Source organism: Coloeus monedula, assembly GCF_965178545.1.
Source record: "Coloeus monedula genome assembly, chromosome: Z".
Taxonomy (NCBI): domain Eukaryota; kingdom Metazoa; phylum Chordata; class Aves; order Passeriformes; family Corvidae; genus Coloeus; species Coloeus monedula.
In genome coordinates this window covers 40,073,287-40,100,380 of record NC_138822.1, presented here as the reverse complement: position 1 = coordinate 40,100,380, position 27,094 = coordinate 40,073,287, and the positions used below count along the sequence as shown (strand labels likewise).

The following is a 27,094-nucleotide window of genomic DNA, read 5'->3' as shown; positions in this document are numbered from 1 at the left end:
TCTCTATTTCCATAAACTTTGTTCTTTGGCTTTTCACCTTAACAGAGAAAGATGGGATTAAATAGATATGAAACTGGTCTGAGCTCCCTTTGGAAGAAAACTCCAGTTGTCTTGGGGTGTAAAGAGACAGTGTCTGTTCTTCACAGAAGAACAGATGCTAGTTCTGGGCTAATCAGATTACCAGGAAAGTTTGCAGACTACAGGCTAAAAGTGAAACTTACCTTACTCATTTGAACACATGTAAAATATCAGCATGAAGGCCATTTACAGAAGGATAAATGAATGGGGTCGACACACTAACCTCAGTATCATTTGTACATAATAACTGGCTCACATAAAGCATGGTAATATAAAATATTTCATAATTTTGACAATAATAAATTAAAATCCAGAAATTAGTGTTATCAAAAATTCACAGAACTGCAATAGTATTAAGGTGAACATTGTAAGACACTATAATGAAAAGTACTTTACCTCTATGGTCAGTTTACTAGTGTGAAGTGTCTGATCAGCCAAATGTAGCTGATTTGTTAACTTTTCATTGGTTTCTTTAATCTTTTTCATGGAAGCCACTGCTGACTTTTTTTCACTCTGTAAAACAGCTATCTGCTTCTGCAGTGATTTAATTTTTTCCTGCAGTAGAGCAACAAAGTAGGCTGGTTTCTGGACAGTGGTATTTCTCCCTTTTGCTCTGTTCACTGAACATAAAATGGCATGTTACTAAATGGACAAAATCATCATAAGGAACATGATTTATGATTTTTTTTTGGCCCTTCACAAATCTCTAAAATATTTCTCAGTAAGCAAACCGGTAAATTAACAGTTGACCTATAAAAACATAAAATGTATAAAAACAGTCAACCTGTAGGCACTCCACGTTGTGCTTTTTCTGAAGTGCCAACACTACAAAATCAATACAGACTTGGAAGTTAAATGTGTCTTGAGTTTCTGATCAATATTACCAAAAATAAAGGCTTCAGTGTCTTGTTACAAAATACATTTAATTTGTTGCATTGGCTGTGTTGGCTACAAGGGGCAAACATGAACAAAAGGTAATAAAACACCTCATATCAGTCAGTAGATTCACGAGGTGGGACTTAGTAAAAACTTACTTTAACTGCGTGAAAAGATGCTGTTTGACAGTCACTTATATGCGAATTTCACCTTAAAATGATGAGCTAAATATTTGAAAATACACATACAAATTCAAACAAGCAAATCTTGCAACACCATATCAGTGGGTAGGTGTAATATCGAAGAGGTTTTAGTAGGCAGGAATGCTTTATCAATCTTACTTTTGAAATATATAATATTCATATCTTTGCTTAGAATTGATGGATAAGATGGTATGGGATAGCAGATCCTCCTCTTGGAATGTAATTTTTCTAGGTCTTTAATCTGTTAATGGCACAAATAAAAACCAGAAGTAAAAAGCAAGCCACTCTTCATTGTGGCACACCAGCCACAATAGTGCAAGTTTTTGCAGTTTGAATTGAAAGAACAAAAATTACTTCAAATAATACATAAATTCCAATTAATTTTAATTTGAAAATCATTCTTACAACATCATCCAAAAAAGAGTAAAAATTTCTGCCTTTCACATCAAATGTAAAAGAAATAATGAATGGTTATAGGTGATTCATGGCCTTTTCCAAATAATCTCAGAGAAAAAATAAGTATCTGTTAATACATACTTGCTTAGATAAAGCATGAATTTACTAGTAGGGAAAAAAGATGGTCTGTATTACTTGAAAGTCTATAGCATCCTATTCTTCAAGATAATTAAGTGAAACTAAAAAGGAATAGCAGTCTCATTAGTTCAAAAAGTGGAAGACCAGATTAGACACTGAGCTGTAACTAGAAGATGCATACATCTATATGAACATGCAAGAGAAGATCCCTGTGTTTGACCAGGGTTTAACAGAAGTCTGCTGAGTGCCTTTTAAAAATGTGATTTGAAAAACCAGCTGTTTCTAGAACCTATCAAATGTTCAATGACAGAAGCAGAAACTGAAGAAAAATGTTGTTTGCAATACATAAAATAAAAATGGCCAGAGTTTGGCATAGTCTAAAATCAAAGTACTAATTTCCTGGGTACTAAATGCTCAGTGTATTTTTAACCACTTTTGATCAGGAATTCTGCAGCATTTATCTAATTTTTAAAGTCTTCAGATTGCAATTTCTACGTCATATCATGCAACATATTCCTGGGAATATTCATATCTAAAATAGCTGCTAAGCAAATTTAGAAGAGTAAAGAGCAACACATTCTCTACTAGCTGCACTGAACAAACTACTGACATTGCAGGATAACTTATTAATGAATTCTAGATTTGTACAATCACCACATGATTCGAAAGACCAAGAACTGATCTCTCAGCAGATGACGAGCAAACAATCCACACCTGCAGCAAAAAGATGGAGATCTCCACTCTAGGCCAAAGCTCTTAATAAATGTATGATTGTAAGAGTGTGCCCGTAACTCTGCTGATAGTGCACAGGGTATTATATATTCATACCACATGGGGAAAAACTGACCAACTCCTTGTGTCAAAAATTATCTCATCTCCAACCCCTCACACAGCTCAAGACTTAGGAGATTTCTTCAGCCTCTCTTTGTATGAGAATACTGTGACTCGGCAGTAGGGTCCTTAAATCCTCTGGATGGATTTAAGAATTCTGTTAAAATTGGTGTTCCTAACTATTAATACTAAATGTTTGTGCAATAATATCTTCCACACTCATAAACCATGTTTTCAGGTGCTTTTCCTGCAATAGGGGACTTCTGCTGAAGCATATTTAACACTTAGGGCTCTCCAGACGCTTCCTGTGTATGCTTCAATTCCACCAGTCTGTTACAGATGTAATCAGAATATATCTATCTTCTCCACTAGGAGCAGAGAGTAAATACACGCCCTACAGGAATCGTAATGGATGTGCTACGCTACCAATAAGAGAGGACAGTCTCCTGGATTCCCTGCCTTGTATGTCCTCACTCAGGAGCCGCAGGAGATTAACAGGAGTGGCACACTCGGTCAGATTTTCACATATATCATGTACACCTACTCATATTATGTATTGTTACCAACAAAGGGTTGCATAAGAATTTTCCCTTTTTTCAGTTTTTCTGACCAAAAAGTATTGATTAAATAACACAATCAAGTATATTTAACAAGACCAGAGAGTTTGCATTTGCTTTAAAATTTTGGAAACTAAGAAAACACAATTTTTTTTAATACTCTGCTATATTCAGTATTATATATTTAAGTATTCAAAATACTGAATTTCAAACTAGTTATCTAAAAGCAGCAAGTTGTTCGGCGTTTCAGTATTCTATTTCTTGAACTAAGAAATAATAATATCTGCTTACGTTTTAAATTCTGTGAAGTGATTTATTTGGACAAACACAGGAGGGAAAAAGTATTAGACACTGTTAAAAAGTCCAAGAATGAGTCATCTGTTACAGATCGTATGGAGCCTCTAAAGACCTGGGACAAAACCAGCTGGCCTTCTTCTCTGAGAAAACAGCACATAGATGTTAGCAATGAGACAAGCAGTTCAAATCCCAGACAATGAATGTAAATAGGCTAAGAAGAGGCTAAAAGCATACTTTTCTCAAGACAGAATCTCCTGGACACAGAGAGAGTCAAAAGTATCTTTCTAAGATGGAACAATTTGTCCAGTGCACAACAAACGAACTGAGAGATGTTTATGCTTGATTAGTCAGCACACCATTTGGCTAGAAGGGAGGGAGAGAGGGGTGTTGCTGTCTCCCTGTTATGGGTTAGGTCAGCCTGTTCTGTATAGCTCTTCTGACTGAGAGAAAGTTTAACGTGATGTCTGTGGCATTCTTTGTCTGCATTGTGAGACAGCACCACTAGCCTACAGCAGCTTTACATTTTTTAACCATCTAAATACGCTCCAAATACTTTTACAGATATATTTGGTTTGTATGGCCAGGTTTTGGTAGTGGGAAAAAAGTTAGCTTACGTGAAAAGCTGTCAGAAGCTTCTTCCATGTCCAGCAAAGTCAATGCCAGCCAGCTCTAGCCAGACCTGCAACTAGCCAAGACTGGGCCAATTAAAAATGATAGCATCTCTGTGATAACATATTTAGGAACAAAAAAATTGATTGTGCAGATGTAATTGTGGCCAGAGAAGAGCAGGGTGAGAATATGTGAGAGGAACAACTCTGCAGACACCAAGGTCAGAGCAGAAGGAGGGACAGGAGGTGCTCCAGGTGCTGGAGCTGGGATTCCCCTGCAGCCAATGGTGCAGACCATGGTGAAGCAGCTGTGCCCCTGCAGCCCATGGATGGAGGATCCATGAATGCAAAGATCCACCTGCAGCCCACAGAGGAACCCCACACCAGAGCAGGTGGATGCCTGAGAGGAGGCTGTGACCCCATGGGAGGTCTGTGCTGCAGCAGGCTCCTGGCAGGGACCTGCAGACCTGTGGAGAGAGGAGCCCATGCTGGAGCAGGTTTCCTGGAAGGACTTGTGACCCCATGGGGGACCTACACTGGAGCAGCCTGTCCTTGAAGGACTGCACCTCATGGAAGAGTGACCCACGTTGGAGCAGTCTGGGGAGGACTGATGCCCACGGCATGGGCTCACACTGGAGATGTTCATGGAGAACTGTCTCCCATGGGAGGGACCCCACACTGGAGAAGGGGAATGACTCCCCTTCCTGAGCAGTGGGAGAAACAACATGTGATGAACGGACCATAACCCCCATTCCCTGTCTCCACGCACTGCTGGGGGGAGAAGGTTGAGCAGGGAAGGAGGGAGGGGTGGGAATAAGGTGTTTTTAAGGTCTTATTTTATTTCTCATTATCCTGCTGTTAGTAAAAAATTAAATTTATATCTCTAATTCAAATTTGTTTTGCCCATGACAGTATTTGATGAGTGATCTCCCTCTATCCCTATCTCAGGCCATGAACCCTTCATTATATTTTCTCTACCCTGTCCAGCTGCGGAAGGGAGTGAACGAGAGGCTTTGGTGGATGCCTGGCATCCAGCCAGGGTTAATCCACAACAGTAGACTTATTGTTCAGAAAATATTCTAAAATATAATGCATCCACCCACTGAATATCTGGAAGCAGGCTTTCACTTTAATATCAAGAGTCAAATTAATTAAGAGTAGAACAGCAGTGCTAATATTAAACTACAAAACTCCACCCAGGAGAACAAAACAAATTCTATTATATACCTTTTTATTATATTGCTCATTTTTGACTTCTAAATGAACCACATTGCAGGGCTTTTTTTCTTCTTGTTTACTTCTGTCTGGCAGTGGATCAATGTCTTGCACTGACTTCATAATCACTGTTTCCAAACTTTCAGAAGTTGGTATTTCAGAGTCACTAAAGTAGCCCATGCCGGAAACAAAACAAATCAAGCTAAATATTAAATGTTCCACAGTCAATGCATAAGCACACAGAAATAAACACATGCAAGAAAGAAGGGAAACTAATATAAAATCCAAACAGTAAAGTGACTTATTCAACACATTTTACAAATACAATGAAGAAAAAAATCTATCTCTGAAATGTTTTTTTCAAGTTCTACTCTGTCAAATGCAATCTCACTACAATGCAGGGAGGCCTGAGACTTCAGCTGCTTCTTAAAGGACAGCTTTTGTGACAATCCACGGAAGTGGAAAAATGAAAAAATACTTGATTGTATTTCTTGTCTGTGAACGGCTTGTAAACTACTAAACTTCTACTTTCCTTCACTTTCACATTTTATAATAAAACAAGTAAATCCACAATACTTAAGAACACTTTTTTTCAATTGAGCTTTATTTGTAGTGTTGACCGAGACAAACTCAGAAAGTACACTTCAGAGGAAGCTTATTTAGCACCCCTTTGCAGTGCTTTTAAATTCTGTAAACTTGTTAATCCTTTCGCTGAGATTGCACGCCGTGCAGAGAAACTGGACCTGAAACTTTAAATCTTTTTCAAATTTTTCCTTAGAATTGCACTCAATGTGCTCCTAATTTCCAGTTTTTCACTGCCTTACCCCACATTATCATTACATTAAGGTAGAGAAGTCTGCCTTAAAACATGAAGTCTTGGATATATCCTTTTCTATAACATCAGCGGGTATTTATCATCATTTGTTTGAGCAGATTTGTGAAGGAATCCCTTGACAGAAGTCTATTTTGATTTGTTACTTTTTAAACCAAGGTATTTAAAATAGCATAACTGAGTTCAAATTAAGTTACACCATCATAAAAATCAATGGTTTAGAGATGCAGTCTACTTAAGCAGAGAAAAGCCCTCAAACTGACAAAAAGAATTCACACATAAACATGTTTATGCTTTCCATAACCTGTCCTGACACACTGGTATGTATTATTGACTGATGAGAACAGAAATCAATGCAATGGTTTAAAGGTGCTGCAGTACCACTGAGATATTTCTAACTATACACACATTTCCCCCACCTGCTTTCAAGGAATGTTCTATTTAGAAAATGGAAGGCTTGCATTTAGAAACTCAGAGACACGTACTAGTGATAAAGAATGGTATTTATTAATAAGCAGAAGAGGAAACAAAATGAAGATATTTCCCTAACTTGATGAGAATGACACCTTGACAGTTCACTTTCAGAAATATTCACTGTTCTACGACAAGAATTCCCTAACCCAACATTTGTATAATTATTAAAGGTAGTATTTATGGCTAGCCACAAGTGAAGCTATGCAATTACTTTTCATTTCAAACTTAAAGTGGAATGACAATGTGCTTGCTCAATTTTGTTCTTAAAGAGAACAACACAGCAAATTAAATACTCACTAATTACAACATGCATACATGTTTCCATATGTGCAAACAGGTATGTTTTCTATTAAAATCAGATCTGCAATATTTAATTATACATAAAACCAACCAAAAACCAATTATGATAACAACTGACAAATAACACAGTTCTTAATTTGTTTTCTCTCTCGAGACACTGTGTTCAGGAACCCTCTATTTTGCATGGGGAGAAGCAGTAGAAGAGCTTCATATTGATTTGCTCCATATGACATATAAAGCCAGTATAAAGTCTATGAAGAAATTCCATTTTCTTTACTCTTTTCCCATGTTTCCTGTATGTTGGATACATACAGGCTTGAAAAATTTCTTTGCTTGTCTCTTAGAACGAAGTCTTGGAAGACAAGGTGTGATAACCATTTACCTAGCCGCTAACTGCTGCCTCCTCAAGTATATGGGAACATAATACGGAGAAGCAAAAATTCTCTATGTTTATGAAGCTTGCCAGTGGAATTTTCAGAGAGCCTTTTGATTCATGACTGAGATTGTATGTGGTAACCATTACCTTTAAAGAACTGACTTTTTAACCATCATTCAATTAAAGTTGGTACAATGACTGCATAAAACATACATGAAATAATTAGTGTGGATGGTTCTTAATTTAAAGGATGTTAAACAGCTTGTAGACATCTGCTAGCAAGCTGAAATGGGTCATTCAAAATTTATCTAACTAAATTAAGGGGAAAAAATGTTTCTCCTCCCGGGTCGGCATGTCACAAGATAACTAAACTGACTTAGTAGGCTTGCCTGGGAATCCTTAGCTGTCAGTGGTGAATATGCAAAGGGCCAGCAAATTAAATCAACCTGCCAAACTGTCAATTTCAAGCCTCATGACTGCATGAAAATAGCATCACTAGAAGAAATCAAGCATTGCCTTCTTTTGGGTTTCCTGGCACCTATTCAAATACTCATGCAGTTGTGGCTAATTTCGCATGCAAATTTCAGTCAATAAGCTCAGAACAAGACCTCCCAAGATATTTCAAAGGATCTGACAGTATTTTTTTTGAATACCAAATCAACAGTAGTTGAAATTCAATCTCCATTTGCTAGTGTTTTACATATGCACAGTGTCCCCTCTACAGGGCTAAGTTAATGAGAGCCGTACCTGCTTTCACTCACATCCTCCCAGCCGTCCTTACTGAAGTTCTCAAATACATTACTCATAACCTTGATGGACTGTTTGAGTAAAGCTCCATGATGTCCCAAAGAGCTCTTTTTCTTGGCTGTTTTTAATTTAACCTTGGTGCCTGTTATCTTGCAATTACATTGCCCAGAGATTGCCACTGCTTTGGCTTTATCCGGCAAACACTTCTGCTCCTGCACTTGACTCAGCAAATCTTCACTTTCATTTCTCAACATGTTAGCTTCTGTCACTTGCCTCTTCAAAGAGGCAGCTTCTTTTTCCTTCTCATCAACCACTAACTGAAGTTCTGCTTTTTCTTTTTTATTTCACAAATCCTCTTAAGTAGTATTTCCAGCTGTCTTTTTCTTGTGTCTCCATCTTCCTTTTGCACCTTTAAAGATTAATTTTCTCATTCAGTAAGTCTTTGTTTACTTCTTTCTGTTTCTTTAATTCCCCTTCAGTAGCTTTGAATCTTCTTTCTAATTGTTGTACCTAACAAAAGCAATTTTAGCATTCACAATATTTCAACCTGTCCTGTAAAAACGCCAAACTATGTTTTCAGATATATTTACTATACGACAATAATATTACATGAAGAGCCAAGGACAAAAGCTATCTATAGTCCTTCATTTAAAAATAATTTTAACATAGTACAGATGAAAACATTTTAGATGCAATAATACAGCTGTTGAACAAAGGGCAGATGGTAAAAGAAGTTAGAATTCCAGGCAAAGTGACACAGAAGTTTAAGTATCCCATGCTAATGAATCTTCCTGATGCATCTTGAGCCCATTACCGATTTGGTTATACATACTAATTGAATTAAAAAAAAACATTTTCAGGAGGATTACTACTTTGAAATATGGACAATTTTGCACTAGCTATTTGAATCAACAAGTTCTTTCAAGTGTCATAAATACAGAAATAAAATATTAATTTGATGTTTCAAAAAACCCCAAACAAATCCTAGAAAAAGATATTAGAAATTCAACACCTAAAAATATGGAAGCTAGTATATGTTTTCTATTCACTAGAAGGGAAAATCTATCATGTTTCAATTAAGAGACTAATTTTACAAATTTATCATATAAATTTTGAAGAAGCATTTTACGTTTTTTGCTTGTAAAGTCCTTTGAGGTTTATGCATATTGAAATCCATTAACAATAAACTGATTCTCTAGGATGTTCTGGAATATCCACATAAAAGACAATTTTCAGAAATAAGGGGCAATTTTAATTTTAGCAGATACTCAAGTGATTATTTAGTCTAAGAGATTTCCTCAGAAGCTTGAAAAGAGCATCAGAGCAAATCTTGTGCTCAGTAACCACTGGCTCTAATACTTGGCACAAATCTTTTTGGTTGCTTTTGTACAAGTGCAACCACTTTCACTCTTTTACTAAGCTAAGTGTCAGGGGTTCTAGATTTCTCTGTACGTGGTTAGGAAAGGCTGATTTTCCAGGAGCTATACTAGCATGTGCATGGCTAACTTGAACTCCTAACTTTGTAAAATACTAGCCAGTTCCCACACTTTGTAGCAATACAAAATGTCAAAACTATCTTTGACACTTAAAATATTGAAACCATACTATTGCTGCAAGATTTTACTTACAGGTTTTTACAAGGACATTTTGCCAATGCTTTTAAATGATTTGAAGATTTATGAAACGTTTTACAAAGTGGGTACTACGGACATAATTCAAATAAATGAGAGCTCTTGATGTACATGGCAAATTAGGACAAGAGCTGATCAAACTTCATATATATTTGTGAACTGGATACTGAATTTGTGAGTTTGATAGGAAATCTTTAATATGAAGAGACAATGCATTATATCTACATTAAGTTATCGGGTGAAATTAGAAATAAAAGGGATTTTTTTTTCAAATGCTTTAGTGAAACAAAGGGTTACGATTAGAATCACAGTTTGCACTTTCTACCCCAATGACAACGTGTTAGACCAATATCTTTCTTCAATCCCCTTCCTAAATTGAGATTCTGCTACTATTTTCTCAGTTCTTTAAAGCAACCTTTTGCACTCAGTAGCACTTAAAGTCATGTATGACAGCTGGAAGGAAATGAACAATGAATAGCTTCTACACCTATCCCTAAGGTACCATCATAACTCTGTATATCCATAGAGATAAAAATTATGTAGTACCTGGCAAACAAAATTATAGTTCTGAAATATAGATGATAAGCAAGCATAAACTGTGTGACATTTCAGATGGTAGCATTCATATTATTTCAATTACTCACTCTACCTTAAGATAAATGAATGTGAGCACTTCCTATTCTGTGTGTTATTATTTTAACATGATGTTTGTCATTCAGTAATAACGAGATGACAGCCTTCATTGCCTGACCATATGGCAAGTGTTACAAGTATAAGCAATCACATCATCTGCTGTAAATTACCATACTTCCTACAAGTTAATTCACAGATAAAAAATAAATAGACATACCTGAACTGACATTCAAAGTTATAGATTTGTGTTTATTCAATTTAAGCATGCTTTTAAAGATTTATAAGTAATTAAACAAATAGTTTTGCAAAATGACAAACAAAAGGCATGATACTGTTTGAAGGATGCCTTTTCTTTGCAAGCAAACAAAACATATGGTAAAATACAAGTGAGCCCTCTTAAGTGAACACCTGTTAACATACTAAACTACTTGTGTATATTACAAATATCAATACAAATAACAACTAGTTAAGAATATCTCGTTACTGCATGAGGCATAACCTGTAGAATGAAAAGCAATAAAGATAAAATACTTATTATATTTGTTAAGCTAAAGAACACTACATGTGTATGGTACTATATTGTAAAAAGAGTGGTAGACCCACATATGTAGAAAATATTTGCATATGCAACATTGGGCTAAAATTTAAATACAACAAAAGGTGGATTTATTACTATTATGCATCAATTCTATTCTGTAGAAGAGCTCTATGGAGATTAACACCAGATATAATCTAAAGTTAAACACCCAGCCAAAAAAATTAGGGTTCCCGAAGTTCAGGGGAAAAATGCTAAGCGTATGCTATTTACAATTTAGGTAATTTCTTAGCTTTTAACATTATGCCCCTAAACAATCTTTTAATTTTCTATGACATTACCTATGTTTATCATACAAGACACATTCACAACTATTTCCCTAGAATTAATTTCTGAGCAAAATTCAGGAAAGCCACAGTTTTAAATTAGGTAGGAAAACAATGGCTAAAATTCATGAGTACTGACATATACATATATATATATAAATAATTCTTTTATTAAAATTTAGATCTGTTTGCTAGGGTTAGCATCTTACCTTCTGTGACATTTCACGTGAAACTTCTCCCATATACCTCTTTGCAGTATTACTCTTGACCTCATCATCTTCACTAAGTTTAAAAACTGGCTCTATCAGAAAGTAAATAACACATCACTATCATATAATAAATAAAATACATTATGACACCTAGTATTTCACTAAAACAATCCATAGACATTTTAAGGAAATGCATTCTTTATTCCTGTAATTATTTATAATGTGGTCTATCTTCTTGACAAGCCTTTTGGTCAGTTTCTAAAATGACCTCACTTCAAAGTGTTCTGTCACATAATTATGAATCTCTGTAGCATCACAGTATGTTTTTTTCAGAGTACAAGCTTTTCAAAGGTACAATAGATCTGCAGGTTAAAGACACTCTACTTTCATTCCAATTTTTATTCTTTTACAGACTATTCCCTCTATGCCTTAAAAGCAGAATTCATTGCCTTTTTATCTACACAGTCACTATCAGTTTTGTTCTCTAGGTCTTGTCCCCTGCTAGGAGGATCAGAGTGATTGTTGAACAAAGCAAACAGTAACTGAATTACGATGGATGAAAACTTTAAACCCTGGTTTTTGTTAAGTTAAAGATCATGTACTTCACTAGATAAATCACACAAATCATTCAACTGAAATACTGTGAAATCATAACAATTAGAAATTGATACAACTAATGATAGCTAATACAAATCTAAGCATCACTGTCAGAGACAGCTATACATTTTAGATACCAAAAATCCCAAGTTAAAAATTAGACTTATCCATAAAAAAAATGTTTAGAAGTACCAATACATATGCTCAATGAGAAGTAAACCATATTCTGTTTAGATTTTAGTCAAGAGCCTTAGCATTCACAAATCGCCCACTGCTCAGAGAAATGAGCAATTACATACCTCAGCAGGATTTCACCTTAGAATATAAAATACCGCATTACAGACCAATACTCTAAAAGCACCACAATATTAGTATTTCTTTTTTGGTCCTTCTTTCCCCGAAATTAACTTAAAGAATTAATCTTAAGGGATAAATATCTGTGCTACACGGTAGACGTCTGCTTTAGAAGTAATATTTCAAACTACAAGCAGACACTGTAGGTCACTTAAAAACTTCTGATTTATAAACAAAGCAAGTGTAGAAGAAAACAGTGTTACTCTCTGTAGATTCACAATCCTCTTGATATAAACAGTGACTAACAAGTTTGTTAGAGTGAATTAGACCTTTCTTTTGTCTTTGGAACATGTCATGGCCAATTAATACTTCTGTATTCATGAAATAAATGGAACACTATTCTAAAGATAATAAAAGCTGAAAAAGGTAAAACTATGCATCTGGGGAATATGTACCTTTACCTTGATATTAATATGTTAGTTCCCATGTTACTTCAGACTACGGTCCCCCAGCACAGTGGTACTGCATACATTTAGAACATTCTTTAAGTAACACACAAAGATAATATGAACATGCTTTTCATCTTTTTCTAAATATTCACTCATTTGAATGCCTGTTGTAGCTTTTATATCAGCATTTACTGTACTCCACTGAAAAGAAGAATTATTTCCCATAGTCAAAGAAACTGATCAAAGCACACAAGGTGTTATGTTTATTATGTGGTTGTATTAAAATGCAATTTAAAACTCTATAAATAAACATATTATATGCAGACAATAAAGAATACTACTGCAAAATGGATAGAAAAGACTATACATGTTCAGTATTATCAAAGAAGACACAAGCAACATAACTGAAGTATAGCCAAAGGTCACTGAAACATAACCCTTTCTACTGAGCAGAAAATATATGGCCCATTCAAGCCCCTTCTTCCCTCCTCCCCTAATTGTTATGTAATTGTTCATAGGAATTGGTTAAGGAGGCAGTGAACAGCATTGCCTTTAACTGTCTGTCTAGGACAGCAGAAAGATACATCATATCAGTCTACTCAGCAAGACATGCTCTACCTGTCATACTTCTACATAAAAAAACAACATCTTCTCCCTCAAGGAATATACCCACAAGTCATAAACCCCACTATCTTCAGTCATCAAATTACCATGGTCTTACATAAGGACACTTACATCCCACTGAGAAAACATAGATAACTGTCAGCTTTAGAACATAAAACTTAATTCCTAATTAATAGTCACCAAATCTGATGATGAGTTAATTCAACCCTGCTGCCAAAATGGTACTTGAACTATGAAACTATAGCTCACTATTAGTATTTGCAGAAAGCCTGCTTACACAGAGAAAAAAACACCCATTTAAAAAAACACAATAGAGCTCTGTTATAGTCACCTACGAAGAACCTATATAAACAATCAAAGGAATGACATTTTTTCCTGTAGTACACACCAGGTGAAGGATTTCCCTGACAGACAAAAGGTGTTATGGTTCACAAAGCCACTGTGTTACTGACTCCAGTGGTAGCTACCCATGCTACTGGGTGGAAAGAAACTTCTGGTGGGAAACACCAGGGTGAAGACCAGAAGGGAATGCCACTCCCACATATGCACTGAGGACGCAGTAAATTCAGAAGTCTCATAATGAAAGAAGCCTTCAAACTGTCTCATTGAAGAAATAGCAGGCCAACAGTTTACTGCTTTTTAGGAAGGCATTTGCTATTTTTCTGAATAGGATTTTATGGATCCACTATCCTGCTTTTAGAGGAAATGCCGTGACTACCTGCCAACATATTCTTCACCTTCATGAACAAATAATGACATGAATAGCATGAACAATGAATTTGGATTTGATGACTACAAGAAAATAACTGGACAACAGAATAAGAATGGAAAGAAACTGGGAATGGCAGGAACAGAGTTTCCTTTTCCCTTGACCCACTTCATCTTTGACCAACAAGATTTGAAAAATTATATGGAAGAACAACATAACTATTTGTTACTTCTTCCTGACAAACACAGCTGATATCCAATAAAGACAATTTTAATACAGGAAAGCTCAGTCTTTTTTTACAGATTTTATCCCTTGATATTAGAATGCCTGATGAAAACAGGTATCTGCTAAGGTGAAAGTGAATTCCAACCTCATTGATAAAATTAGGAAATTGGCATCAGATTTTCTTTTATGAAAGACAACATACTAAAATTATGAACAAAGTGTATTTAGACCACATCAAATTTGGACTCTCAGCAAATTACTGGTAATAGACATGAGGGTGTATTTTTATCTAGGAAGAAGGCATTTAACACGCTTTTTAAGGCAGAGGGTGTATGCACTTTCTTAGCACATGAGCAAGGACTCATAACATACGCTCATTTACGCTCAAAGATGGACATCCAGCTTCAGTCATTATGGTGCAACCTTCTAGAAAATCTCTAACAATACATGCATCACGACACTGCAGTGCCCTTCGATTTGCAAATGGAATATGGAAATTACTTTTTAGAGACCTTGTGAGCAACTGCTTTTTACATTTCAACTGGCAAAATTTGGAAACGGCAAGAATCATCTCAGTCTTCAGTGCTTAATACATATCTTTGGACTTTAATCTTACCAGACATTTCATTTATATGACACCCATAACAAAGACTGGAAAAGGTAAAAAAAATTTGCCTAGAATGCTTCACTAGGAGTTTAAACATTTTTTTCAGTCCCAAAAAAAGAAAAGCTAATCATTATACTAATTACCAAACCAGAAAAGTGCATCTATCCACACACTTTTAAAAGAGGATATGTTAACCTGAAAAGAGAATGAAAAAAGAAGGAAGAAAATACTAATTGCTAAAGCACTAAACATGTCAAGAACTGGCAGTTCTGAAGATCTGATATTTCCACTTAATTTTAAAGATAGAATTTTAAAATAAAGGAAAAAAAACTTTATTTTTTCGTTCAAGTGATCAACATTATCACAAAGAAGAGAAAACAGCCACCAGCAGAAAACTGCAGTAAATAATGGTAAGGCTTTATTGCTAAGAATGTGTAGAGTACTTCTCCAAGTCTACATACTACCTTTGCACAATACTGTGCATAAAGAATTCACCACAGATGCAATACCCAGCTGGACTGTAATTATGCATTCTTGAATGTTTCTCCCAGACCATTCAGGGACAGCTAATAATACAAAGAATCAGAGGAGTGATTGAGAGGCAGTGGCAATATATTACCTATCTGACTGACAAAGACTCATCTTCATAAAACCATTATCTACGGTAAAGATTATAAAGATATAGAAGATATTCATGATCAATTCTTACAATTTCACCATTTTGATTTACTTTCAAATTCACATGCTTTGTTAGACTAGTATTAAAACCGAAGTCTGAATAAGCATAAAATTTCTATACACTGTATTTCATACATTAGTTGCAAATGTATTAGTGTGTATATATTCATATAAATTGTCATTGAATTAATAGATATGTGGAGAACTAATGGGCAAACATACTTTCAAATCATATGTATGGCCTTGTGGTTACAAAATACACATTGAAGAAAAAGCATTCAATCTTTGGAGGGAAAATAACCTTATATAAATAATTAGTATTCTGACAGACTACTGTACTGGGTTTGAGTGGCCAGGTTTTGGTGGTGGGAGGGCCTACAGAAGTAGCTTCTGTGAGAAGCTGCCAGAAGCTTCTTCCATGTCCAGCAGAGTCAACCCTGGCAGCTACAAGATGGACCCACTGCTGACCAAGGCCAATCAGAGTTGACAGTTAACACAGTAACATATTTAAGAAGGAAAAAAATGATTGTGCAGATGTAATTGTGGCCAGAGAAGAGCAGGGTGAGAATATGTGAGAGGAACAACTCTGCAGACACCAAGGTCAGAGCAGAAGGAGGGACAGGAGGTGCTCCAGGTGCTGGAGCTGGGATTCCCCTGCAGCCAATGGTGCAGACCATGGTGAAGCAGCTGTGCCCCTGCAGCCCATGGATGGAGGATCCATGAATGCAAAGATCCACCTGCAGCCCACAGAGGAACCCCACACCAGAGCAGGTGGATGCCTGAGAGGAGGCTGTGACCCCATGGGAGGTCTGTGCTGCAGCAGGCTCCTGGCAGGGACCTGCAGACCTGTGGAGAGAGGAGCCCATGCTGGAGCAGGTTTCCTGGAAGGACTTGTGACCCCATGGGGGACCTACACTGGAGCAGCCTGTCCTTGAAGGACTGCACCTCATGGAAGAGTGACCCACGTTGGAGCAGTCTGGGGAGGACTGATGCCCACGGCATGGGCTCACACTGGAGATGTTCATGGAGAACTGTCTCCCATGGGAGGGACCCCACACTGGAGAAGGGGAAGGACTCCCCTTCCTGAGCAGTGGGAGAAACAACATGTGATGAACGGACCATAACCCCCATTCCCTGTCTCCACGCACTGCTGGGGGGAAGGAGGTAGAGCTAGGAAAGAAGGAGAGGTGGGAGGAAGGTGTTTTTAATATTTGTTTTTACTTCTCACTATCCTTTGATTTTTTAGCAATTCATTTAACACCCTGAAGCTGAGTCTGGTTTGCACATGACAGTACTTGGTGAGTGATCTCTTTCTGTCCTTATTTCAACTCATGAACCCTTCATTATATTTTCTCTCCCCTGTCCAGCTGTGGAGGAAAGTGACAGAGAGGCTTTGGTACATGCCTGGCATCTAGCCAGGCTCAAGCCACTACAACGACACATAAACATATAAAATACTGTACTTTCCCTTTTTTTGCTATAAGCACAGCTCCTGTATAGTGAACTTACTCACAGATTTGTGTGTTTTCATCTTATCCAATTCTTCTTCAAGATTCAGTCTACAAAGGGGAAATAAAAAAATAAGAACAATCACACAGATGCGACTAAAATCATAAAAAAAAATAAGCCAAACCCATACCAACATATTACCGGGAATAAAGTTGTCAACACCCGGGAATTAGTTCTAATTTGTCAACACTTAGCATTACTTCAAACACAAGGAGACCTTCATACAACAGCTTTTTAAAAGGTGTAAAACATCTGAATTTCCAAAATTCAGACACTGCTGCCTGTAACACACACTAAGAAGTTTCAGCCAATCTTTTTTAGGCAAGAAAATGTTTGAGATGAAAAGAAGACCAGTAGGAGGTAGAAGCCTTTTAAGAGGTGGATAAATACCCTGTCTCAGGGGAAACTGCCCGCCAAACTTGTGAAGATATGTCTTATGATCTAGTAACTATTTGAGAAATTTATTAACAGAATCATTCCTACTGTTTTTCAGCCCTGATGGAGTATTATATCACTACCATAGCTTATTCTGTAATATCAACCAGCTAAGGTCTGCACAATAAATTGAATTACTCTTTTTTCAATTTAATAAAATTACATACAAATAAAGTTGCCAGGATACCAATACTAAAGTTTTGAAGTCAAATTGGGAAATGCTAGAAAGAAAGACATTAATTTAAATTGTTTATTTATACTTGTGTTTTCTGACACATTCTCTAACTCTACAGTTGTACACTATTTCAGCAATAAAATCCCCACCTGTTTCAGCCAAGGATCATACAGCACACAAAACAGCACACAGTCATTTAATACGAAGCTTTTGCTTAAAACATAAATACATACATGCACAAACAAACATTAATCTAGCTCTGTTGTGAAAGATGGACTGCTAATTTTCTCACTTATTTCTATTGTACTCTGAACAGCAGCACCTGTTTCACAGGAAATTTACGCTTTATCCTACTTTGCCCTCTGAAATAAGGCACAAACAAGTTAAAGTAACTTGCTTTGCATGACACATAAGAAATCCAGCTATTTTTGGGATCACTCACATGTTGACTTTGCTGTTCTTTCATCCTCCAAAACTCAGTCATCATCAATGTATATTACAAGACTACAGTGGCTTTTGTCTTCACACTGTCTTAACTCTTCACAGCATGTTAGTTTTTTGCACTGAATGGCAAAATATTTCCTTGAAAAAACATTGTTTATGTAATTACAGACTGAAATCAACATGCTTGATCTTCTGAACAAGTTACTTTTCAACTTCATAAACATTATCTGAATGAACACGTTTAAGAACATATATACTGCCTCTTTACACACTAATTGACAAGCATACAATGGTGACTATACAAGATTTTTAAGAGTGAACTTCTACACGTATTTTTTCTTTAGGCTGATGAAAGACATGCAGAAGTAAACTAACTATATGAAGTAAGTAAAGGGGTAAGTTTATAGTCAAGAATAACTGAAGTGCCTCCAAATAAACTCATTTGTCTGTGAAATAACCTCCAACTGAAGTTATGATATATCTACGACAGAAAAATTTTAGTCAAGTCCAAACCAAAAATTACAATGTGCAATACAAGATTCGACCCATACAAGTCAATGACTGGCTTGAATGAATGTTAGAAATGCCCAACTGGGTTAGCCAGGTGCCAGGTCCAACCACCACCAGTACTATGTCTCCAACAGAGGCAAAAGCAGATGCTACTCAAGGAAATGTAGAAGCCTAACAGTTTCTGCAGTCTCATTCAAATTTTTCACCCTGGAAGTGTCACATAAGCACTACTCTTTGCTTCTTCTGCTTTAACTGGTTCCCAGTTGCGAAAAGGACCTTTCCTCCAATCCCACAGCAACAGAATTTCTTTATAACCTTTCATGCTGAGCCTTTTCAAAGGCAATTGGAAAATACAGATCAGATTACTGTTACCACATAGTTACTGTCACCCTTCTGCAATTCTGCAGGTTAATGAAGCAGTATTTACCTTTACAGGAGCCACATTAATGCTTCCCCAACAAAACTGCATTGATCTGTGCTTAGTGATATCTTCCTCTACTGTGCTTTTTGTTGGTTGGTTGGTCATTGGTGGTTTTTTTTTGCTTTCTCCCTTCCACCCTCTTTTTGTAAAGACTGACTGCCATCTTCTAAGTTCAGAAGCAGTCAGGCTCACTGGTCTGCAGCTCCCTCTGGAGCCCATTCTGTAGATGGGAGTTATAGTGGCAACCTGCGGGTCTGCTGGCACAGTGGCTGTAAACAGTGAGGTTATAGTAATTTCATACTTCAGTTGGCGTGTGAAGAATATTAACTTCAATATACTTACAAGTAACTAATCTACTTGACCTCATAATTGCTGTACAGTTACTTCAAACAGGTCTAACACCTTTGATCTATCTGCTGCAAAGCATACACAAGTTGTTGGCATCTTCTAATCACCATTAGCATGTAGACATACAATCATAGCAATGTTTGGGTTGAAATGCATCTTAAAGATCATCTAATACCAAAGACTGACCAAGCAAAAGATTGTTCTTCTATGACCTGTAAACCCAGTGTATCATTTTACACTGTTATCATTAAGCAAACCTATGGATTTCCTTATTGTCTTCTTTTTCACGCTATTTAAGCAAAACTTTACTGCAATAGTTTAAGCATCTTTGCAAACCACTCTTCAAGAGCCTTTTTAAGCTTCTGAACTTCCCACCTGCATTTGTCCTGTCTCTATTTATTGGTCCTACCTGTTTCTCAGCAACGCAAGCTCAAGTTTTACATGCCGACCTTTTCCCTTTAACAGCCATAAAAACTTCCACAGTCTCTAAAGAGAGCTCCTTAAGACTCTTTGGGGGCAGGGAATGGTTTAGTTCTATTTGAATTTAATTGTTTTAAACTGTAGCACGTATTCCAGGTAGGTTTCAGCTACAGTATCTTTCTTAACAGTTTCCAACCAACATTTCTGTATGACTTTCTCTAGACTTTAGGGGTTGGAGATTTTTTGACTAGTTGCTTCATTTTTTATATGGCTTCCTTTCCAGAAAGTGAGTATCCCTAGGCCAATTGATTTGGTCCACTCTCTTAATGATATTATTTAAATTAAACCAACCAAACAAAAAACTACATAAACCCAATACAGGCCTTCCTTCTTTCCCTAGCAAAGTTACAGAGCAAATTATCCCGGAAATAATGTCCTGTCACCTAACAGACAACACGATTGAAAACAACTAGCATACACTTACCAAGGAAAAATTTTGCTTTACCGATCTCACGGCATCTGTAAGAGATGACTGGCTGTAAGAATAAAGGGGAAGTGGGCAAGCGTGTATAGCTTGAATTTAGTAAGGCACTGCCTTGATGGCCTCTCATCTCCTTATTGCTGAAGATTTGAGATCTGAATTGAAAATTAAATAAAGTGTCTGTAAAATTGGCTGGACTGTTAGGCTGGAGGGGTGATGATCTGTCATATGGACCACAACTGTCAGCTAGCAATTATAAGCATTACTCAGGGATGCATTATAGAGCCAGTACTGTTTACTGTCTTTATTAACAACCTCAAAGATGTGCTAGAGCGCCTCACAGCAAGTTCACAAATAATGTAAAACTGAGGGAAGCAACTGAGGGCTCAGTGGAGGGCTGGCTGTTCACAGACACTTCATAGGAAGAAAAAAATGGCTGATGGGAACTTCCTGAAGCACACTTAAGGCAAAGCCCAGTTAGAAAAATTACTTGAAAGAGGACATCCTAGAAGACCAATTGGCTCTAGAGCAGCTTTGCAGAAAAAAATTATGTCCTTTGAACCAATATGACCAACATTAGCAGTGACATGCCTTTGTGGTGAAGCCTAACAACATGCTAGCTGTATAAGCAAGTCAGTCAATTTACAGAACTGATTCTAATCCGTGCTTCTGAGACAGCATGTGTGGTTGTGTCATGTTTTAGGGTCCTCCAAGAAAGCCACTGACCCAAACAGATTAAGCCTAACAAAGGGGTACCAAAATGGCCAGAGGTTAGGCATATATTTTATGCTGACAGGGTGAAATAAAACTTCCCACTACCAACACCTGCTTCCTTCTATCCTTAAAAAAATTCCTTTATTGCAGGACCATTCTTGGTGCAAGAGGACATTATTACATCAGCTAGAAAGCAGGTCTCATATTTCATCCATGGTCTCATTTAAGGGACTCAGTTCCTCCTGGTGAGTTCTTCTTTCTCAAGGGTTATGCTCTTTGTGGTTATGTCTTCTTATATGTAGAAAATCATACATGTCACACTACACCAAACTGGGTAAGATGCATACCACTGGGGGGACTGCTATCTGCATTCTGAGTTTAATTTTCTTGATCTTGGGAAGCTAACATAGATATAGCCCCCCTTTTTGAACCAATTACTGTCATCCTATCCTATCACGCCCTATGCTAATTAGTTTGTTGGTTTCTTATTATTTCTAACAGCTGAAGCCTGCTAATCTTCTGTTCACTAACTTTTGAAGTTTTGAATGCAAATATTAGGCTGCTCAAGACCAATATGTTTGCACTGAGCAAATTTCTAAGTGTTTAACTGATTTGAAAACAGATACTATACTGATTTCTGCTCACGCTTTTTTTATCTGAAGAATAATATAATAAAACAAAACCTTTAAACTACTCTAGCTAGAACTTGTAAAAAGAAAAAAAAGCACCTGTATAAGCATTATAATAAGAAATACACATTTATTTCAGCTCTCTAAAATTAACCACAAAAGCACACTGCAGTTTTCATTACAAGAGTGGTCTTCTTGAAGAGAACAGCTCTTTGAAAAGGCTCTATAATTGCCACATTCCTCAAGAACAAGTGAACCGGGTCACTTGGAAGAAGCATCACAGAAGGTTCAAGTAAGAACTTGCAAAGAAAGAAGGGACTCCAAGCAATTCAAGGTAACTGAAGACTGCTGAAGTATAATTCAACACTGAAATTACTCATCCTGAAAGAACACAATGGCAAAAAGCAGAGGTGGGGGGAAATACTTGCTTTCCAGTCTTTCATTTACAGCATTATCTTTCTCAGTGTCTCAAACAGATATGCCAACTTAATAGGAAAGAACCGATTTATTTTTCTGAAATTTTCCCTCCCTCTCCAATTAAAAATAAGTCTGAAGATAAATATCTCGGTTTTTCACCCAAAAAGTGGGATTGCCTTCGACAAATTATGTCTGCCCCACCAGACTTCTAAATGATTCACATACAACTCTTTCACAAAGCAGATTAGGAAGAGACCTGTGATCCAGCTGCACAGATTCTAGGGACATGAGATGCCTCCCTCATTTACTGATGGAAGAATTGCCTCTCCAGTCCTGCAGCTCAAAAGAGCAAAAGTTCTGCATGTGGTAATGAAGAATACTAACCTACTGGAACTATAGTAAGAACAGCAGTGTCAAATTTCAGATATTGTGAACAAGAGCTTCCAACACTACCAGATTAAGCTAATATTGGCTGTAATTATCTTAAGCATATGCTCATCGGATTTACTGCATCAGTTTTTGCATCGTTCACTTTCAATTAACACATCAAAAAATGGAAAGAAGAAATGTGTCAGGTTTTGGTCCTAACTGAAAAGGGGATTTCTCTGAACATTGAAAAACTTGTCTTTGATTTAGCAAGTGCTGAGCAAAGGTCACCATATTTATTTCATCTGAAACCATCCAACACACAAACTGAGGCTGAGAGACAGAATCTTTTAAGATATTTCAACAGTGAGAAATTAGTTTCTGTCTAAATTGTTCCTAAGGTGATTGCAGACTTCAGGCATGGAAATTGAAATGAAACCTGTGAATATGAGTACTTGTTTTCTCCATCTTTTGACAGTAGAAACACTGAGAGCTGATGATGTTTCAAGACTAGGCAAGAAATGGCTTATGTTAACATCCATTTAACTGTGTTTATACAATTTTTTTTCTTTTAGGACTTTCCATGGATTTCTATTTTACAATTACTACAAGCTTGATTTAAAAAAGAAAAAAAAAAACAACTTTTTTTTAAACTTTTTGTACCAGATATCAAGTATTTTTTTCTTCTAATAAATCCAGTAGTTACTAAATGAAGTGAAATAAATTACAAGTTTATATTGCAGATGAGGTTAAATACCTTCCTACTTCCTATTATAATATTAAGTGGCACACGTACTTGAGCACAACTTTCTTTCTCAGGAGGGAAATTCAACAATGAGTATATAAAGGAACTGTAGGAGAAGCACAAACCTACAAAAATTTGGAAACAGTCTGCTTTAACTGTCTGCTATGGCAAGCAGTAACATCAAACAAGGTGGTTGCTTTCAGTTTACCTTTCACAAGTCTCCTAATGACAATTTATCAGTTGAGAAGCAGAGTACTTTATAGTTCTCTTCTTCTTACTATGTTTTTCTACTGTGATAACCATAGACTTTGTTTTGAGTTCTACATTGCTGTATGTATTTCAATTTAGAACTTGACTTGACAGAAATAACACAAGCACAACCATGTAACCATAGATTTTAAAATTTCAGTTTTAAAAAGAAATTTTTTTTCCTCAAAAAATGCTGATTTATAAATCTCATATCCTGCATTTATTTCCTTGCTCATGGTTGTATTTGTGTTATTTCTGTCAGCATCTCATAAAGACAATCTCAAAATTATGTCTACCAAACAGTATTAAAACCCCTCAAACTTCTAAGCATTTTGCAAGAAACGAGGAAGAACTAGAAACTGAAGTTTATTTAAAGATGAAGTCCCTGTACAAAAGGAAGAATATGCTACCTGTGGGTACCCAAGTGCTGATAAGCAAACCATACACAACATCACAAACACAGTCAAGTTCTAAATTGAAATACATACAGCAATGTAGAACTCAAAACAACGTATGGTTATGACAGTAGAAAAACAAAAACTTTTCTATGGAAAGAAGTTTGTTCTATAGACTCAGAGAAGATAAACCTCTGAACTATAATTCAAGAATGAATGATGAGATTTGAATACAATGAAAACACACAGGTCACAAGAAAAGACAAAGCAATCTAAGTGTGAGTATTAATTGGTCATGTCCAGCTCAAAAAATTCGTAGCTTCACCCTTTGTCTCTTTACAGAGACAAAGATGACTACTGCATTTTACTGTCTCTCTCACATTTCTGTTGTGTATTCATTCTATTACTTAATTCAACTTTAAAAAATGGAAGTTCCTGGGATATAATTTAAAATAATAGAGAGATACCAGATACAAACTTTGCACAAGTGTTTATCAAATACTGTGAGCTATTTTGACAACTTACACACTATTTTTTATTGACATGGGGAGTAGGTTTTTCAACACCTTGCAGGATGTTGAAAAGCCAAAATTCTGCAAATAAGCTCTTATCCATTAATAAATTTATGGAAAAAATAGAAATAAAACCTAACTAAATTTGAATGGGTTTTCAAAGTAATACAAAAACTGTTCAGAATTGTCTCTGTAAATTTACACAAATAACACATACATAAATAATGTCAGGCAAAGAAGATTCATTACTAGGAATACGTATCAGCAATTCAGAACAAAAGAAAATAAGTAACCACTGAGTTAAACTTCAATAACGTTTCTTTAAGTCTAAACTCCAATCTGCAATAGTAATGCTAACACAGTGATCCACTTCTAAAAACCTGCAATGTTGAAATTTCAATTATCACTTGGCCTTTATCTAGATGCACTTTTTTCATAGGTTTACTTTAATCACAATGGATTGGTTTCTTTAAACTTGCCAATAATGAAGGTTACGTAACTATGAGTGATACACATGACTGCTATTTTTAATTTTAGGACTACACTAATCTTATGTCTGTCTACCAGATGAACTGAAAATGGTCTTTGAAATAACTATTCAGCTCCCACACAGTCTTTTCAGCTTTTGAAAAGATAGGGGAAAAAAAAAAAAAAAAAGGCTGGTTTTGCAGTGTAGTTGAAAGAGTAATAAAAACTAGCAGACTGAAAAAAGTCCAGAATTTATGACTTCTTCCAGAAAAAAATGTCTTGCTCTTATTTATACTCACATGTTGTACTTTCTAGCAGCGTTGCCAAGTTTAAATGATAGCCCATCAGATGGGAAAAAAGTGACTTAAAGCCACACAAAGCCTAGAAACTAGTGTACTGCTTTTCAGCGTTATGCACGCCTTAAACTGCTTAATGGCCTTGAGCCTTCTGCAAAAAGAGGCTATGCTGCTTGTAAGTATATCTGGTAGATTTTATTCTATTCCTTCAGTAAATCTTTGTCAACAATAAGCATTTTCTTATCTGCTTCCAAAACAAGCTGACCTTCTGACGATGTAATCTACTTGAAAGTATTTTTAAAGATTTTGTTGACAAGAAACAGGGCAGCAGCAGTCCTAGATGCTCTAGACTAGGCTGTCAGAGAAGAACTTCCAACTCCAAGGAAGAGACATTAAGTCCTTGATTTAAGAGGATTCAGCACCCTAAATTAGCAGGAATACATTGGCATTTCCTAGAAGACTACCAGGATCTTCTAATACAGCTGGTCAGAATTCTAATCATGTGTTTTTACATTCTGAGAATAACCTCAAAGCCCTTGATTTGCTACAAATAACTTCATGAAAAAAGTCATTCTTCTTACTTGTAACACATACAGAAAATGCACCATCAAGAGCAGTAAGTGTGCAGCATTCTGTTTTATGTAGAAATGCGTCATTTCTATCATCCAACTATGATTGCCACAGTCTCACTTGGCAGTATGAAAACAAGGATATTCAGAAATCAAGAGAGATCAAATCTATACGAAATAGCTTATGGTGGTATTGCATTTATTTTTCAAGGTACTGATCTTTACCCACAATTACACAATCTGCTGTTTTCAGTATCCTACAATATTCTGGACTCTATTTTCTGCAATATAATACTATTGATTACATAATACTCCTCCATTTTTAAGTTATTTTTTAATACCAATTTGGAATACAGGAAGAGGTAGCATATTAAAAACTGTGCTATGGAATCAGTTATACTAAAAAAACTACCTCCCATTTCTTTTAGATTATAGCTAGGCATCAGCAAGAAATTCTTTGTAACACTTGCTTACTTATCAGTTACTAGAATAGGAGAAATGCTCCCACCATCTGCATATAAGCTGGGCTTCTGCAAAATATACCTTCATGCTGGAACAAAATATCCTAGTACTCATCATTTTTAACTGTCAGCAGTTCTAAAGATACCATCAGGAGCCCTCACACAGCTCCAAAGCTAAGGTACATATATACCTGCACACTTAGGTCCCAGTGCATTAAAGAAAAGGTAATTTTGAAAGACAGCCTGAACTACAGCATAAACTTTCTCTCTGCATTTATGAGTTTAAAGGGTTCCTTCCCTCCAGAGTTGCTGACCCTGGGTTAACCCATTGCCAGAAGACTCTAGTTAGTCCTCTAGCAAACAACTGCCTCCTGAGTAATGCACATCCCGTAAGTCAGCCATTGCTCATCAGCAGCTTTCAGCATTCACAGGTAAGACAAGCAGGAGACTTCTACACTCCCCTGCATACAGATAAAAGGAATTAGGAGAGCAGGCTCATGGCAGTCTAAAATAAACATCCAAACAAACAATAAGACATTTTTCCCATTTGTCCCAGGGAATTTTATCTGGAAAATAAAACCATGCAGAGAATCTAATTTCTAATAGAGCTGAATACATAAGATGGAAAAACCCACAGAGGAAACCGACTCCTTCCCAAGGATTACAAGTTGTAAAGACCGCAGCAGGATGACTCTTTGGAGAAATAAGCACAACCAACCACAATCTCCTAATGCATATTGTTGCTGGTATGGACAGATATTAGGGGGCTAGTCCAGGAGCTGCAGCAGTCAGGGAAGCCTTCCTCTGAGTCCATGAGGTTAACTATTGCCTTTTCAAATGTTTTCCTCCAGAGTCATGGAAGACTGTTAAAGACAGGAAAGCCAAATTAAGAAGAAAATCAGACAGAAAAAGACTGCTAAGCAAGCTTCACATGCTCTTTATCACAGTCCTTAAAAAGGGACAGGAGCATTGCTTATTACAGTACCAAAAAAATTAAGTTTTAAAGACACCAGGTCAACATAGTGAGACAGAATTTTTTTTCTTGTCCAAAGCTTAAGCTGAATAGCCTAATGATCCTTGCAAGG

General features: G+C 36.4%; 1 protein-coding gene across 1 annotated transcript in view; it reads right to left on the bottom strand.

The window, feature by feature from the left end:
- Window positions 1-27,094, bottom strand: part of CNTLN (centlein) — a gene marked incomplete at both ends in the record, with an annotated part of 190,581 nt that overhangs the window by 57,803 nt on the left and 105,684 nt on the right. The window contains 8 exon segments of the mRNA XM_082301670.1: window positions 475-698; window positions 1,296-1,398; window positions 5,212-5,365; window positions 7,929-8,262; window positions 8,265-8,346; window positions 8,349-8,438; window positions 11,263-11,354; window positions 16,955-17,004. Of these exon segments, the coding sequence (XP_082157796.1) occupies window positions 475-698; window positions 1,296-1,398; window positions 5,212-5,365; window positions 7,929-8,262; window positions 8,265-8,346; window positions 8,349-8,438; window positions 11,263-11,354; window positions 16,955-17,004 (1,129 nt within the window).